The sequence below is a fragment of the Urocitellus parryii genome, chromosome 10 (genome assembly GCF_045843805.1).
Source record: "Urocitellus parryii isolate mUroPar1 chromosome 10, mUroPar1.hap1, whole genome shotgun sequence".
Taxonomy (NCBI): Eukaryota; Metazoa; Chordata; class Mammalia; order Rodentia; family Sciuridae; genus Urocitellus; species Urocitellus parryii.
In genome coordinates, this window is record NC_135540.1 from 6,592,830 (window position 1) to 6,610,363 (window position 17,534).

The 17,534-nt window shown below is 33.7% G+C and overlaps 1 protein-coding gene across 1 annotated transcript in view; it reads left to right on the forward strand.

Annotated features, from left to right (window-relative positions):
- Positions 1-16,458, forward strand: part of Hspa4l (heat shock protein family A (Hsp70) member 4 like) — a 46,283-nt gene extending 29,825 nt beyond the window's left edge. The window contains exons 14-19 of the mRNA XM_026390925.2: positions 1,211-1,348; positions 4,569-4,694; positions 4,971-5,078; positions 8,344-8,463; positions 12,089-12,250; positions 14,438-16,458. Coding sequence (XP_026246710.2) covers positions 1,211-1,348; positions 4,569-4,694; positions 4,971-5,078; positions 8,344-8,463; positions 12,089-12,250; positions 14,438-14,629 — 846 coding nt within the window. The 3' untranslated portion in view covers positions 14,630-16,458. The remainder of the gene's footprint in view (positions 1-1,210; positions 1,349-4,568; positions 4,695-4,970; positions 5,079-8,343; positions 8,464-12,088; positions 12,251-14,437) is intronic.
- The last annotated feature ends 1,076 nt before the right edge of the window (positions 16,459-17,534 follow it).

Consider the following 17,534-nt stretch of genomic DNA (forward strand, 5'->3'; position numbering starts at 1 on the left):
GGCTAGCTTTGAACTTGAGATCCTTCTGTCTCAGCCTCCTAAGCCACTCAGATTATAGCTGTGTGCCACCATGCCTGGTCATTACTCCACTCTTTGAGAGTAATTATTTTACCATCTAGTCATTACCTTAAAAAAGGAAAGTTCCATTGTGGCTATAACTATTCTATCATCTTCAACAGATTGTTCTAAATTGCACAGAATATATAATCTGTATTGGTTAGCTGTGTAAAGCACCTCAGGTTTTAAATCAAGACACTCTAAATTATTTAAAACCTGAAAAGTGTTTTTCTACCTTTTCCATTTTAACCTGTTTTTTTTTTTTTTTTTTTTTTTTTTTAAATAACAGCTTGAGATACAGTTTGCAGACTATACAATTCACCCTTTTTAAGTATGGAGTTGAGTGATTTTTGGAATATTCATGGAGCGTGTACCACTGGCATCATAGTTTCAGGCCATTTTCATTTCCCCCAAAACAGTGTTGTACTTATTGTCAACATTAATTCTTCATTCCCCTAACCTTTTCTCTGCCAGTCCTAGGCAACCATCAATGTGTTTTAGTTTCTATAGATAAGTCTTTCATGGATATTTCACCTGAATATAGTTACTGATGTTTTCCTGCCCTAAGCTTGCTGTCAGTGTTCATCCTAGTTAGTAGGGTGTGTTAATAATTCATTCCTTAAAAGGACTTAATCATACTTCATTGGATGAACATTTACCACATATTATTTGTCCTTTCATCAGGAGATGAACGTTTGATTTTTTTTTAACCATCATGAATACTGCTGTTAATGAAAAATCATGTACACATTTTTGTATGGGTGTAATACCCAGAAATGGAATTGCTGGGTCATACAGTATCTCTGTTTAAGGTTCTGAGGAGCTTCATAGTTTTCAAAAATCACTATATGTTTTACAGTCTCACTAACAATACATGAAGATTGTAGTTTCTCCACATCCTCACCAATACCTGTTTACTTTTTTTAAATGATGGTCATCATAGTGTGTGTGAAGTAGCAGCTGTTTGTACTATAGATTTACATTTATGACCCAATATTTGTTATGTAGAACAGATTTACTATTGTATTATTTTTAAAGTATAATAGTAGTAGTAGTTTGACTTTTACATTTTTGTTTCACTTCTAAAATTACTCTTAAATTTATTTTTAAGCTAGTTTTAGAAATTTTCACTTTTCTTAAATTTTTGTTTCAGACAGCACCCTCAGAAAAACAAGAACGATTAAATCAGACCATTAAAAAGGGAAAAGTCAAGAGTGTTGATCTACCTATCCAGAGTACCCTATGTAGACAGCTGGGCCAAGATCTTCTCAACAGCTACATTGAAAATGAGGTATATAAGTCTGATTGAATTTTGAAACGTGGTGGTATATTCTGATATTTTATAGTCAGTAATCTCCAAATTCTGGGTAATAAGTGAAAAATACTAGAAGAATTATTAAGCAGATCATTCACTCACATAATTTTTGACAAAATACTGAACTAGATTAATATCATTTATAATAATTTTATCTTATTTATATGAAAGATAATACTATATCCTCTAAAGAGAAGAACCTTTCTGAGACTTGGGATTCTTGCCCCCTTAAGTTCTGTCATTAGTAGAAGCACCATCTCATGTCACATGGTGAAGTTATGAGCAACTCCATTTTTTAAAATGCATATCCTTTGAGATTAAGGTTCTAGTCATGTTTTCTGACTTTAGTTGAATAGATTTTAAAAATCTGTTTCTATTAACATTTTCTTACATGTTTAATACTAGTCTCTTGAGGTAACAAGTTTTATTTCTTCATCAGTAATTATATTAGAAGTAATTTATTTCATTTTTTTAGTGATGGTTCCTAATTTTTTCAAGCTTGGCTGGCATTAAGAGGTCAGTCTCAAGAGTGCCTTCTATTTTACCACCAACTGTACGTTATTTTAACAAGAAATTTTGACTTTAAATACTTTTTTGTTGTGTACTTACATCAAAAGTACATTTTGTGTGAAGTAAGCGTTCTTTGAGGTCTTGTATTATGTTAGGAGGCTAATTTTCCCAAAGGAATGAATTGATTGGCAGGTATCATATATGACATTTTTCGTAGTTTTTAATTTTTATCTTAAATTATTTATGTCAGTGCATTGTAGTTTATAAAGAACTTATGTTTAAAATACCACATTTTTCTTAAAATGACAATTTTGTTATCTGTAGATTATTAGTTTTTGATTATAATACTTTTTGCTAACAACTTTAAATACTTTTAATATCTTATTATTCCTCGAAACAAATATATGAAGCATAGGTTTCCATTTTTTAGATGAGAAAACTCAGGCCAATCTATACTAAGCTGCCTAGGGTCAGAGAGTAACCTTTGGATTCAGACTCTCCAAATCTCAGCATCAGTCACTTAGTATCCCCTACTGAGACTCACATTTATTCAGTACCAGGCATTGTACTAAATATTTTATATAAATTACTCAGTCTTACTAACATCCCAGTAAGTTACAATTCCACACTTTATTTTAGGATCAGAAATTGGAGGTTAGGTGACTTTGTTGATCTCAAGCTGATAAACAGGGAAACTAGGGTGTGAACCTGAGTATATATAATTGACACAGTCTGTTTTATTCAGCAGTTGTTTTAAAAAATATTTTTTTGTAGTTGGAGGTGGGGACAATACTTTTATTTTCTTTATGTTGTGCTGAGGATTGAACCCAGGGCCTCACATGTGCTAGGCAAGCACTCTACACTGAGCTACAACTCCAACCCCTTATGCCAACGATATGATTCTACACTTAGAAGACCCAAAAAATTCCACCAGAAAATTTCTACAACCAGTAAATAAATTCAGCAAAGTAGCAGGAATACAAAATCAGTCAACACCCATAAATCAAAAGCATTTCTGTATCAGTGACAAATCCTTTGAAAGGAAATGAAAACAACCCCATTTACAGTAGCCTCAAAAAACATAAAATACTTGTGAATCAACCTAATGAAAGAAGTGAAAGACCTGTATAACGAAAACTACAGAACTCTTTCAAAGAAATTAAAGAAGACCTTAGAAGATGGAAGATCTTCATTGTTCTTGAATAGGCAGAATTAATATTGTCAAAATGACTACACTACCAAAAGCATTACGCAGATTAATGCAATCCCAATGACATTTCTCATAGAAATAGAAAAAGCAGTCATGAAATTCATTAAAAATACGAGACCCACAATAGCTAAAGCAATCCTTAGCAAGAAGAGTGAAGCAAGTGGCATCACTATACCAGACCTTAAACTGTATATACTATAGAGCAATAGTAACAAAACCAGTGTGGTATTGGCATCAAAGTAGACTGGTAGACGAGTGGTACAGAGTAGAGGACACAGAAACTAACCCACATAATTACTTTTATCTTAAATTAGACAAAGGTGCCAAAAACAAGCATTGGAGAAAAGATAGCCTCTTCAACGAATGACGCTGGGAAAACTGGAAATCCATATGCAACAAAATGAAGATACTCACATGGCACACAGTTCACACATTTTAAAAAGTATATAGTGATTTTTGCATATTACAATATGAAGTTTTAAAAATTATGCTTTAATATAGCATAAAATTTGCCATATTAACTGTTCTATTTATTTATTTTAGTTGTAGTTGGACACAATACCTTCATTTTATGTATTTATTTTTATGTGGTGCTGAGGATCGAACCCAGGGCCACACATGTGTGAGGCGATTGCTCTACTGCTGAGCCACAACTCCAGCCCGATATTAACTGTTTATAAATGTACAATTCAGTGTCATTAATTATATTCACAATGTTATATGAACATCACCACAATTTTCAAAATTTTTCATTGCCTCAAAACAGAAATTATGTAACCATTAAGGATTAACTTTCCCTTCTTCCCTTCTCCCATTCCCCAGTACTGCTTTCTCTATATCTGAATCTACCTGTTCTAATTAACTCAGAGTACTTGTCCTTTTGTGTTTACCTATGTTGTTGTAGCATGTACCAGATGTTATTCTTTTTTTAAATATTTTTTTAGTTGTAGATAGACACAGAATATATTTATTTTTATGTGGTGCTGAGGATTGAACCCAGTGACTCACATTCAAGGCACATGCTTTACCACTGAGCTACAACCTCAGTCCCTATTTCATTCCTTTTTAAGATTGAATAATAATTCCATTGATTGTACATTCATTTCATTTATCCATGGATCTGTACATGGACACTTGAATTGTTTTTATTTTTTTGGCTATTGTGAATAATTGTAATTAACAAATACTGTTTTGAGTCCCAGCTTTCATTTCCTTTGGGTATCTTTGGAGGAATAAAATTCTAATTCTGTGTTGTGTTTTTTATGGAACCTGTCAGTTTCCATGGTGGCTGCAGCATTTTACATTTCCACCATTAATGTGTGAGGGTTTCAGTTTCTCCACATGTTCATGAATACTTATTTTCAGTTTCTTAAAATATTTTCCTCTTAATAGGTATGAAGTGGTGCCATTATGGTTTTGATTTGCACTTTTCTAACGTATGTTCTTACGACAGTTAATCTGAAACTTTTTGAATAGGGGAAGATGATAATGCAGGATAAGTTAGAGAAAGAAAGAAACGATGCTAAGAATGCAGTCGAAGAATATGTATATGATTTTAGAGACAGACTGGGCACTGTCTACGAAAAATTCATCACTCCAGAAGTAAGTCTAAATTTCATAATCTTTGAGAGCTATTTAAATCTTACCTGAAAATGTCAGTATGGATTATATTGATAAGTGTACCAAATTTGTTATCAATCTTCCTGAGCCTTCGGGAATATAATTCTTTTCCAAATTAAAGCATGGTGAAAAACATGTTAATGAATGAGTCAGAAAAATCATAAATTTAACTGAAAAATATCCTGTCTTTTCTTGATGACTTTTTTTTTTTTAATCAGGAAAGCATTTGTAATCAGTCTCTCTTAAATGTATAACTAGGACATGAGTAAACTGTCTTCAATACTGGAGGACACAGAAAATTGGCTTTATGAAGAAGGAGAGGACCAACCTAAACAAGTTTATGTGGATAAGCTTCAAGAACTAAAGGTAAAAATTTTGAAGTTCCATATTAGGGTTGAATGAAATATTTGGTTCTTAAAAATTATGGTATAAAGGCAATGTACTTGTTTAGTTAAATTTATTTTTAATTGACAGGTAAAATTATATATATTTAATGGTGTACAACATGTTTATATGCATATGAATATATATATATATCTTAGAATGGCTAAATCAAGAGACATGAAAAATTGTTCTATTTGTGTATTATGAATTGAATTGTATTCTGTCAAATATAACATTTGAATAAACTAAATTTAACTTAAAAAATGGAAAAAAGTAAAAAGAAACAGGTTGAATTAATATTAATGTTTCATTTAACACACTTAAAAAAAGTGACTAAATCAGACTTGACAGATGCATTACTTAACATACTTTTATTGTGATAACACTTAAAATCTACATAGTTTTCAGATATATAATATTGTTATCAGCTGTGTTCTTCAGCTTATCTCTTATCTAATTGAAATATTGCATTCTTTCAACATTGTCTCCCCATTCGTCTCTCCATCCAATTGGTGATCACCATTTTACTATCTGCTTTGGAGTTGGACTTTATAATGTAGACCCATGAGATCATGCAGTATTTGTCTTTTTTTCCCTAACCTATTTTCACTTAGTGTAATGTCCTTTGGGTTAATTCAAGTTGTTCCAAGTGATTGGATCTCTCCCCAGTACTGAGAATCTAACTGAGCTACATTCCCAGCCCTATTTTGTATTTTACTTAAGACAGGTTCTTGCTGAGTTGCTTAGCACTTCTCTGTTGCTGAGGCTGTTTTTGAAATTGTGATACTCCTGCCTCAGCCTCCCAACCACTGGGATTACAGTTGTGGGCCACCATGCCTGGTTGGATTTCCTTCTTTTTAAGGCTGAACTGTATTACATTTCTTTGTCCATTCATGAATAGATTTTGTCCCTTTCCTTTTCTGAATAATGATGTAATCAATATGGGAATGCAGATAATCATTTCAATATGCTGATTTTTATTTACTATGGAAATATAAGAAGTAACTAGTGCTGTGTAACTGAGATAATATATAATCATAATACTAAAATGTAAGTGTCTAAAAAATGAACAGAATTAATCTTTTGCATCTATGTATTAGTGAGTTGTCTTTTTAAGAAGTGTTAGAATTATCAACTTGATCCCTTCCTACTTATTGGAAGAATCACCCTTCACTTCTGTGATTTGGGGAGTAATAACACTCTGGCCTGTTGTATTTTTGCAGTGCAGCTGATGGAAAAACCAAGCAGCCAAGATGTCAGAGATAGCACCTCTGCTCTTGAATGTCCTTTCAGAAAAAAAATTTAAACTTGGCCACCATGTCTGCCTTTCCTAAGTCATTGGTATGATTTTGAGGAAGGACCACTGTTGGCTTCTTTGTCCATGCTGGCTATGCTGTGCAACCCTTTCCCCATTCTAGAAAAAAAATACCTCTAAGTTTTATTGGAAGGATGAAAGGAAATTTTAGTCATTTCTTGGAAGTGTGGATCTTTGAGTTACTCTGATGTGCATATGTACTACTTAGGCTATTATTGAAAAGCAGATTCTGATTTAGTAGATATGAGAGGGGCCCATGTTTCTACATTTCATTAAAGCCTCCAAGTGATGCTGGTGTTGCTGGTTTATGAACCACTCTTTGAGTAGCAAGAAATTACATAGATGCTAGTGATGTGATTAATAAGGATTTTAGAATTTGGAAATTACAGCCCTTTAAGCACTGGGGATAGTAGGGTAAGAAAACACAAAAGATGTTACTTCAAAGTAAAAGAAACTAATAATCATGCAAAAATTATTTTCATGCCAGTAAATTATTTCCAAAGGGAATAAGTAGCAACTAGAAAAATCTGTTTATATCAGAAGAATTAAGCATTATCATAGTTTATATTCTCAGTGATTTTTTTTTTTTTTAACATGCCACATCCCTAAGGGAAATGTACATTATTTTTTTTTTTTTTTTCCAGTACTGGGGTGGAGCCCCCGGGCACTTTACCACTAAGCTACATCCTGGTCCTTTTACTTTTTGTTTTGAGACAGGGTCTCCCTAAGTGCTGAGGCTGGCCAACAACGTGCACTTCTCCAATCTCAACCCCTCTAGTAGCTGGGATTACAGGCATGTGCTGCAACACCTGGCCCGTTTTTTTTTAATATTGGGAAAGCCAAGCAGCTGAGGCCAGTGGACATAATTGCAAATCTTAGCAGTACTTAACCTTGATTCTTTGCCTTAAGTATATTAAGAAGCCATAGAAATGAATGTTAACAGAATTTTTCACATTTCTGTGGTGGTAGTGGTTTTTGTTGTTGTGCTGGGCCTTGAACCTGGGGCCTTGTGTATGTGAGGCAAGCACTCTACCAACTGAGCTATATTACCCAGTCCCTAGTTTTGTTTTTGAGGTGACCTTTAAAAAAGTGAAATATCTGCTCCTCTTTGAAAATTAAATTCACTGAATGCATTATGATATCCTGGAACAGAGGTGAAATCTGGATAAAGACTGGGATTCTGTTCAATATTAACTTGTCAGTGTTGAATTTTTTTTTTCAGATTTGACAAATGTACCATTAGATATTACATTAGAGGAAAGCAGTGATAATGGTTGGCTTTCTATTTTGTAACTTTTCTGTAAATCTGAAATTACTGTTAATCTGCTCTCATTTTTATCTTAGTATATAAAAGAATTTAAGAGAAAATAGTTCTTTTTCTCCTTCATGTGCTTCCCTCTCAAAAGTTTGTGTAGGTGGTTTTAACATTGAGAAATAAATCTAAGCACTTAGAAGAGAAAGAAATTAGAGTATGCATTTTAATCTAATGATTTTATATATATATATACTATGCACACATATATAAAAGATAGCAAATATTAACTGTCAATAATCATGTTGCATATACAGTTACATGGTTATAGAGTTATATTAATTTTGAAACCAAGTTTAAAATCCATGAATTCTGTATGTACTATAAAATAGTCCTTATGGTTTCTTTCTCTAATAGTTTTGTAAAGTATTCTCACCTATCTTTGAAAAAAAAAAAAGTAAGTTTTGATTGGGACTTTGGATTTAAATTGTATAAATGAGAAAGAAATAAGGCGCTTGTTAGGCATTCTTCCTTAACAATGAACAAAAGCCAGTGGAAGTACTTCTTTGTAGGGAAATAGAGGGAACATGTTTTAATATAGCCATTATATTATTCCAAAGAGCCAAATAAATTTTATGTTAAAGCTCTTGTTCTTTTTAACATTTTTCTTTTATTAATAGAAGTATGGCCAGCCTATTCAAATGAGGTACATGGAACATGAAGAGAGACCAAAAGCTTTAAATGACTTGGGAAAAAAGATTCAACTTGTCATGAAAGTGATAGAAGCCTATAGAAACAAGGTATTGAATTAATAAGGACAATATGTAATGATGGTGTGTGTACCTGGGAAAGGTGGGATCTGTCCAAAACTTCTTAGCCACAGAGCTGTAGTAGTTGTTGCTGTCCATTTCCAGGGACTTTGTATAACCATACTTAAAACTTTTTTTTTTAATTGAAGACAGTTATTAATAGAGGATTCTGATACACTTAAAATCATTGGCTTTTGTAGATTTTCCTCAAGCCACTATATACATTAATCCAGTGACCAAATTATTGTGTTTTTTTGTAATTGTCAATGTATCTTTTATTTTATTTATGTATATGTGGTGCTGAGGAATTAACCCAGGGCCTCACACATGGCAGGCAAGCATTCTACCACTGAGCCACAACTCCTGCCCAAAACTTATTTTTTCCCACAATTCAACAGGCCAGAAATACAACATCAAGGTGTCAGCAGGGCTTCTGACCCTCTGAAAACACTGGAAGACGATCTGTTCCTTGCCTCTTCCAGCTTCTGATGACTAGGTGTTCCTTAGCTTGTGACTGCATCACTTCAATCATTTTGCATAGTCACATGGCCTCTTCCTCTTTTTTTTTTCTTTTTTTTTTTTTTTAGTTGTAGATGGACACAGTTCCTTTCTTTATCTATATGTGGTGCCAAGGATTGAACCCAGTGCCTCGTACATACAGGCAAGCACTCTACCACTGAGCCATAACCCTAACCCCGCAAATTGTTTTCTTTTTAAAAAAGATTTTCATTTTTATATTTTCCATACAGTGAAAAAGAGATTCTTTTGGAAACATTTTCTTCCCCAGTGGGATTATGAGAGACTGAACTCTCATAGTCTTTACCTTGTTTTTTGGCTGCTTTTTTTTTAGTTGCTTTTGGTCATGTTCACAGTTCATTAATCATCCTTGCTCCCCCATATATACCCTTTATTCTTTTTAGATACATACTAAATTTGTAATACTTGTAGGCCTGAGAGATATATTCAAATGGACATATAATTTATGTAACTATAACAGAAAAATTTAACAAAATTAAACATACCATTTTCCTCCTCTAAACCAGTGGTTACCAGATTTTATCTTTGAGAAGAAAATTAATAAATATGAATCTTTGCAGTGTTTAATATATTGTCATTACAACTCTTCATCTCTTTGTTGTAGTGCAGCAATGGACAGTAGGTAAACAAATGGATGTGGTCATGTTCCCCAAAAAGGGTTTTTATTAAAAACATCGCTAGCCAGGCACAGTAGCACACACCTGTAACCCCAGCAGATGGGGAGGCTGCGGCAGTAGGATAGAGAGTTCAAAGCCTGCCTCAGCAAGGCGCTAAGGAACTCTAAATAAAATACAAAATAGGACTAGAGATGTGGTTCAATGGCCTAGTGTCTTTGACTTCAATTCCCAGTAACCCACCACCACCACCAAATTAGGCAGTCACTTGAACTTGACCCATGGGACAGGTTTACTGGTCTTACTTTCAAATAAATAATTCACTTTTATCCCCCAGTTTTTTATCATTGTTATAACTGCATTATTGTGTAGGAAAGACCAGCACCAGAAACTTTTCAGATATAGGAGCTTACATTTATCAAGCAGTGGTGAATTTTAAGCACTGTTCTTGGGGTATCTCATGTTATTCCCACAAGGATATATCCCTGACAGCATTAATACTGCTGTCTCAGTTTACAAATAAGCAAACTGAAGTGCTGAAGCAATTTGTTGAATATTGTATAAGTAGTAAATGATGGGGAACTGTGAATTAAACCTAGGTGGTCTGGTGTCAGCCTACAGATTTTCAGCAGCTATACTATTTTACCTGTTACACAATGTAGAAAGTTATTCTGTTTCAGAAGAGATCAATGAGGTTTGTAAAACAGAAATTGCAATCCAGGTAGCCTAAAAGTAAAAGCCATACACGCTACTTGTGAATAAGTCTGCAAATAACTTTCCGTATTTACTTAACATCACAAATAGTGTATAAAGAAGGAAAAGAAAGAAGGAACAGGCAGACAACAGAAAATGCCAAGATTTAAATTCTGTGGCTCAGTACTTTCTAGGCTTTGGCTGTCTTCTTGAGTGCGTGGAGAAAGTAAGGCACTGTTGAGGTGGTGATTTGTCAGAGAATGGTGGACTTCCAGTGGGACACAACATGGCAGAAGAGAACTGAAAGTGGTGAGGGCTCAAGATATAATAATAACTGGAAGAGAAATGTTCCAGCAAAATGGACTAGTTGCAGCTGAAAAGTCCCAGAGGAGAACATGTTGGAGAAATAGCAGGAAGGCTAGTGTGGCTTAAAACAGTAGGTAGAGAGCTTAAAATAGTAGGTATGGATGCCAGATCATGAAAGTCCTAGCCAGCCCAGAGATGTGAAATTGTTGGAGGTAATTAAGCATATTAGTGACCTGATTTATCTTTTTAGAGGGTTCGGAAGTAGACAAAGTTAAGACTCTGTTCAAGTAATACAAGCAAGAAATGGTGGAAGCTTGTACACAGATAATACAGGGACAAGAAGTGGTCAGATTTTTCACCTGTATTTGGAAACTAGAGCTTATAAGAATTATGATAGATACGATGTAAACATATCAGAAAGAGAAGTAAAAAAATCCTCCAAGGATGTTTATCTGAAAGGATGATGTTTCCACTTACTAAGTTGGGGAAAACTGAAAGAGTAGATGAAGATAAAATCGCGAGTTCAAAACAAGAGGTAGGTATTGAAGTTAGACTCCTATTTAAGAGTTCAAGAACGAGGTTCAGGCTAGAGAAATTTTTGAAGCGTTTAGGTAGAGAGATGAATGAAGATGAACTAGCAAAGGAAACTTAAGTAATCCATGATGTATGAATAAATTCAAGAAAACGTGGCAGCCTGGAAACTGAGTCAGATATAGTGGGTATGTGATTTGTAATCATACAAGCAGAACTTCTTGGAGTCTCAGAAAACCGGTGGCTTTAAAATGGGATCTCTGTCTTCCTATTTGGGTTTATTGAATTCTCTTTCCCTTGGTTTTCTCAGTTCAGTCTGTAATTAATCATATCATCATCTTGCTGTGTGTTATCTTGCCACTTCTGGTTTTGTAGCTACCAGTCTAATCCATGACTTCTTAGATTGTCTCTATTACGTAGCATTCTCCTGTTCAGGAACCTTAGCATCATGATACTGTATGTTCAGCATTTTCTGTCTAGCCTTCTATGTGCCTGTCACCTAATGTCTCCTATTCTCTAACAAACTCCATTCCATTACAGTGCTTTTTTTGTTGAATATTCTCTACTAATCATTCTTTTCTAAATCTGACTTCTTCAGAAAACTTCTTTTTAAATTCACACTGGTTTTATTTCTTCTAATCATTTTAGCTTTGTTATATTTGTATGTGGCTTCTTCACATGAATATTTATTAGATGTGCAATCAATAAGAATCTAAATTTTAAAAAAATATCTATCTTTTAGTTGTAGTTGGGCACAATACCTTTATTTTTATGTGGTGCTAAGGATCGAACCCAGGGCCTCAAATGCACTAGGCGAGCGCTCTACCACTGAGCCACAACCCATGCCCCAAGAATCTAAATTTTTAAACAGAAATTATCACTTAACTGGTGCGTACCAGAAAATAAATTAACATTAAGTAAAGCTTGTTTAATAGGATGAAAGATACGATCATTTGGATCCTGCTGAAATGGAAAAAGTTGAAAAATATATCAGCGATGCCATGATTTGGCTGAACACTAAGATGAATGCACAGAATAAATTAAGTCTCACTCAAGAACCTGTGGTTAAAGTTTCGGAAATTGTTGCAAAGTCTAAGGTAAGAAACAATTTTTTTTTTTAGTTGTTAGACTTTTATTTTATTTCTTTATATGTGGTGCTGAGAAATGAAACCAGTGTATCGCACATGCTAAGCAATTGTTCCACTGCTGAGCCATAGCCCCAGCCTCAAATTCCCTTTTAATGATGAGTTCAAGGACTGAAATTGATTAATAAAATCATACTTCAAGAAATAATTTGTATCCAGGCATTGTGATGCATGCCTGTCATCCAACAGCTCAGGAGGCTGAGGCTGGAAGTTCTAAAGTTATAAGCCAGCCTCAGCGACTTAGTGAGACACTGTCTCAAAAAAAAAAAATAAAAGGAGGTCTGGGGGTTTGGCTCAGTGGTTAAGTGCTCATGGGTTCTATCCTCAGTACCCAAAGAAAAAGATGCAGAAGAACTCAAAAATAAATTTAAGGCTAATCTCTTATTATGTTAAATTTGTTTTAAGTGATTCTAGGTATAGAATATCTGTTCTTTTTATTAATTTGTCACACAGGACTGGTGTTTAATTCAAGAGTAAAACAGTGAAGTAAAGCAGTGTGATGATTTTTGACAGCTGTAAATTCAAACTCAGAGATTCGGCGAGACCTCTGAGTCTTCATTGCAGTATAGGTATCTTGGACCCGGTTTGAAATTTGTGAATTCTGTGGTAAAATCTTGTTTTCAAAAGCTTGATCCTGAGATAAGCTAGGCAAATTAAATGTCAAAAGTTATCATGGAGGAGCTGGGAATGTGGCTCAAGCGGTAGCACGCTCGCCTGGCATGCACGGGGCGCTGGGTTCGATCCTCAGCACCACATAAAACTAAAATAAAGATGTTGTGTCCACCAAAAACTAATATTAAAAAAAAGTTATCATGGAAAACTTTATAAAAAAAATCAGCATCAAATAGAAAAATTAGTAAAAGGCTTGTTGCATTAGCAGCTGAGAAAAGAATAAACAAAAATATATGAAATAGAATTCATCCTTACAATTAACCTAAAAATTCCAAATCTTTTTTATATTTTTTTTTATATATATTTTCTGTGTGTATGTGTGTGTGGTGGTGGTGGTGCCTGGGATTGAACCCAGGGCCTTGTGTGTGGGTGGCAAGCACTCTACCAGCTGAGCTATATCCCCAGCCCCTTGTTTTTTTTTTTTTTTTTTTTTTTTTACAATCTTTGCAAGAGTTGGCAAGGATGTAGAGAGATGGATGATTTCCCCTGAGCAGTTAAGTTAAATTTGTTAGAACTTTCCTGGGACACTGTCAGAAAATTTATATAGGAATTTAACCTGTATATAATTTAACATGTCTAGAAATGACAATTCTAGGAACTGCTATATAAATAAATGGATGCATCTATATAACACTAAGTAGCCATTGAACATAATGGTTTAGATACAGAGATGTATCTCTTTAGATATAATGTTCAAGATATTGTCAAATAAAGAAGACTTTTTTAGAGTACTATGAGTAGTTTGTTACTAAAACACTCTTAAGATTTTACTTTCTTGGTATCTCTGCACCAATCTCTTTGACAATAGTCTTTCAGATTTTCCAATTTGATTAGTCTTATGTAGTAATTTTTTAAAATATGACACATAAAAAGCAGATGGAAGACACCTTGTATTCATTTAAATAATTAATGTTCAGTTTACTTTATGGCTTTTTTCTTCACCTATTTCCAAAAAATAGTGTTGTTAGTATGTGTATTTATGTCCATTATTTAAAAGTTATTCCTACCAAAGTAAATGGTATTTAAATTATGAAATAAGTTTTAGAAAGGTTAGATACAAAAATATTTTGTGAGGTCTGGTAGCACATGCCTGTAATTCCAGGGATGTAGGAGGCTGACACAGGAGGTCCGAAAGTTCAAAGCCAGCTTCAGCAACTTAGTGAGGCACCCTGAGCAACTTAGTGAAACCCTGTTTCAAAATAAAAAGGGATGGGGATATAGCTCAGTGGTTAAGTGCCCTTGAGTTCAATCCCTAGTACCAAATTTATATAAAAACCATTTTAGAGTTTGATTGCCGCAAACATTCACTAGTCAGAAGGTAAATCATTCATGAAGCTGTTGAAATAATGGTATCGTGGCTGAGCTTATAAATTTAGGAATTTGAAATTTTGTGAAATTTTAGAAAAATTATAGAATTTTGAAAGTTAATAGTAACTTAGTATTTTAAATATTTTTTCTCGTCTTTAGGAGCTAGATAATTTCTGTAACCCCATCATTTACAAACCCAAACCAAAAGTAGAAGTGGCTGAAGACAAAACAAAAGCTAATAGTGAACATAACGGACCAATGGATGGACAGAGTGGAACGGAAACTAAACCAGATGCAACAAAAGACAGCACACAGCATACTAAATCATCTGGGGAGATGGAAGTGGACTAAGTCTTAATTTTACCTTCATATAATTCAAATAGCAAATAGTGCAAGTAACCACAGGGTCCATTCATCTTTTACATCTGGCACACAAAACAGATAGATGTTCCATTGTTCTTAACTACTTTGTCATTTGTTTTTTGAAGTAGTTTTGCAAAGTGAGTGCACCTATCATTTCATTACTGCTTATGTGAAGCTTCAGCTGAATATAGATGTACAAGTCAGTTTTAGCTTTCCTGATGTAGTTTATATCAAACATGCAGAATTGGTATGTAATTGGCAATAGTCTACCTAAACCTCACTTCCTTTATTCAGGAAAGGATACCGTATTGCACTATTGTTGCAGAAGCATAGATTTAACTGCATTGTAATTTCGAAAAGCAAAAGTTGGTGTGGTTTAAAGCCACTGAGGGTACGGGCCTTTTTCTAGTTATTGTATTGTTATAATTTAAATATTAAAACAAATAAGAGGTTTCTGAACAAATTAGTCCATCTCATTGGTATACCACAAGAACTCAGTTTTGTTGTCATCTCATAAATGAACTAAGTCACATGTGGAAAGAGAAAGTGCACAATTTTATGTTAAACTGACACCAGCAGTTTGCCTCTTTAGTTAGTAATGTACATTGATGTTTTCTTAGAATCTCTTCTTTCACTTGAAACCGTTGATTTACTTGTCCAGAAGATGAGCTGCTGCTGAAATAATGCTAGCTTGAAAGAGAAGCCTTTTTGATGAAATTACATTATGGGGAAAATGCTGTTGACCTACTCAGACATGCATCTGTGATGTTGGTACCTCATTTCAGTTTTAATAGTTGTGTTGGTTTTCTTAATTGATTTTGTTCATATCTTAACACAGGGTAGGGAGAAATGGCACAATGCATTGCACAATAGTATCATTGATTTACTGAATGTTACAATATAAACACTATTAAATAAGCAGTAATACTGAAAAGGAGCACTTATACCATAAGACTTAGGAAATAATGGTTGTAATAAACTTAACTGTGTTACATATCAATAGGCAAAATATATAATGTTACATAGTGTGATATGATGTGATTAAATTATAGTTCCTGCTGTTAAATTTTTTTGAAACCTTGGCTCCAGTTTTGGTGCTTCTTAATTAAATTAAATGGGAGAAGGGACAGTAAATTTAGTATCATCACCAGATTTGTTCACATCATTCAATTCTGTCCAGGGTCTTCAAACTGTCTATGGAAAAAGACTGAAGTAATATGTCAACCTACAAGGGAAAGCACAGATAAATGCATGGGCCTTTGTGTTCTTAATGCCAGTCAACTAGATTAACTTACATTGATATTTTGAAAGACTAATTTTATCCCAAATCTAAGTTAAATATATCCCAAAATTAATGTTTGTAGTAGTAACAGAAATAGTATTAAGTTAGTAAAAATTGAGAGTATAATATCTTTAGGGATAGTCATTATTTCTCAGAACTAGTTCTCTAAGATAGAGATTTTGTTTCTACAATGTAGTTTCCATGGAAAGAGTACATACAGAGTAGTACATCTTGCAGATTTTTAAATTCTGCCTTTTTGCAGGAAAAGTCCTCTTTTTTGCATTAAGCCATACTGTCTCAATATAGTTTTTAATATCTGCATTTTTCTTTTTAATACTGAAATGATATCTTAAAGTGACGAAATATATTTTTAAAGCACGTATCAGTTGCTTTTCATTTGTATGGAAATATATACATTCATTTCAAAAAAGCATGATTATAAAAGGGGATATATAACAGTACAAAAGGGGATATATAACAGTACAAAACACATTATTAATGTGTTTTGAGTATGGTTTTGAATAGTGTACAGTTCACTCTAATTTAGTCTGAATTGCAGTATGCAATAATCATAAAAGATTTTTTTCAAACTAAAAATCTCTTTTAGAAGTTACTTTTTGATGCATAGCAAAACAATGTTATCTCATGTAGTAAGCAAATAAGTATGCAGGGAAATAAAGGTATAGATTACCTTATAGTACAAATTTTTTGTCTTTCAGAAACCAGCTCTTAATATAGGCAAGTTGTACCATGATTATAAAATTGAAGGTGGTTGTAGAAATTACAAACTTTGTGATTTTTTACTTCATTAGTGATAGACTTTTTAATTTATTAAAAAACACCCCCAAAATGCTATTGAGCTATTGGAATAACAGATCCTAGTTTTCAAATTGTAATAAGTGATCTACAAAAAGCAAGAGGAGTGTTGTATATACCAAATAAACATTTTAAAAATAAAAAATAAACACAAGAGAAGCCGGGGCATGGTGGCACGTGGCCTGTAATCCCAGCAGCTTGGGAGGTTGAGGCAGGAGGATTGTGACTTCAAAGCCACCCTCAGCAACTTAGACCCTGTCTCTAAACACAATATAAAAATAGGATGGAGATCTGGCTCTATTTAAGTATCCCTGGTTTCAATCCCCAGGACCAAAACCAAAAAAAAAACTGAAGATTCTTAGATTTTGGGGTGAGGGTAGAGGCCATTTTTAGTATTATGGTTATTTCCTTTATGCCTTTAAAGTGAATTAGGGAGCTCAGTAATCATCGTGACAGGGTCAAGAATTTTATCAAAATGAACATGTTTTAATTTTTGCAAATTCCATATGAAAGGCATTGAATTTAGCTAATTTTGACCCAAAGTAGATAGAACCATCCCTCCATTTTTATAAATTTGAAATGTAATGATAAAATGTTTTAAATAGAATTTGGTAGTCCACAATTAAAGCCTTTCCACTGATTTTACCTATTATAAGGCTGAGGTATAACTCAGTGGTAGAGCACTTCCCTTGCACAAAGCCCTTGACATCTCCAGCACAGCAAAGAAAAAACTTGCACAGGGCAGATCTCATTGTGATGTACTTTTCTATTATTGATTTGATTCTGTTTTGCAGT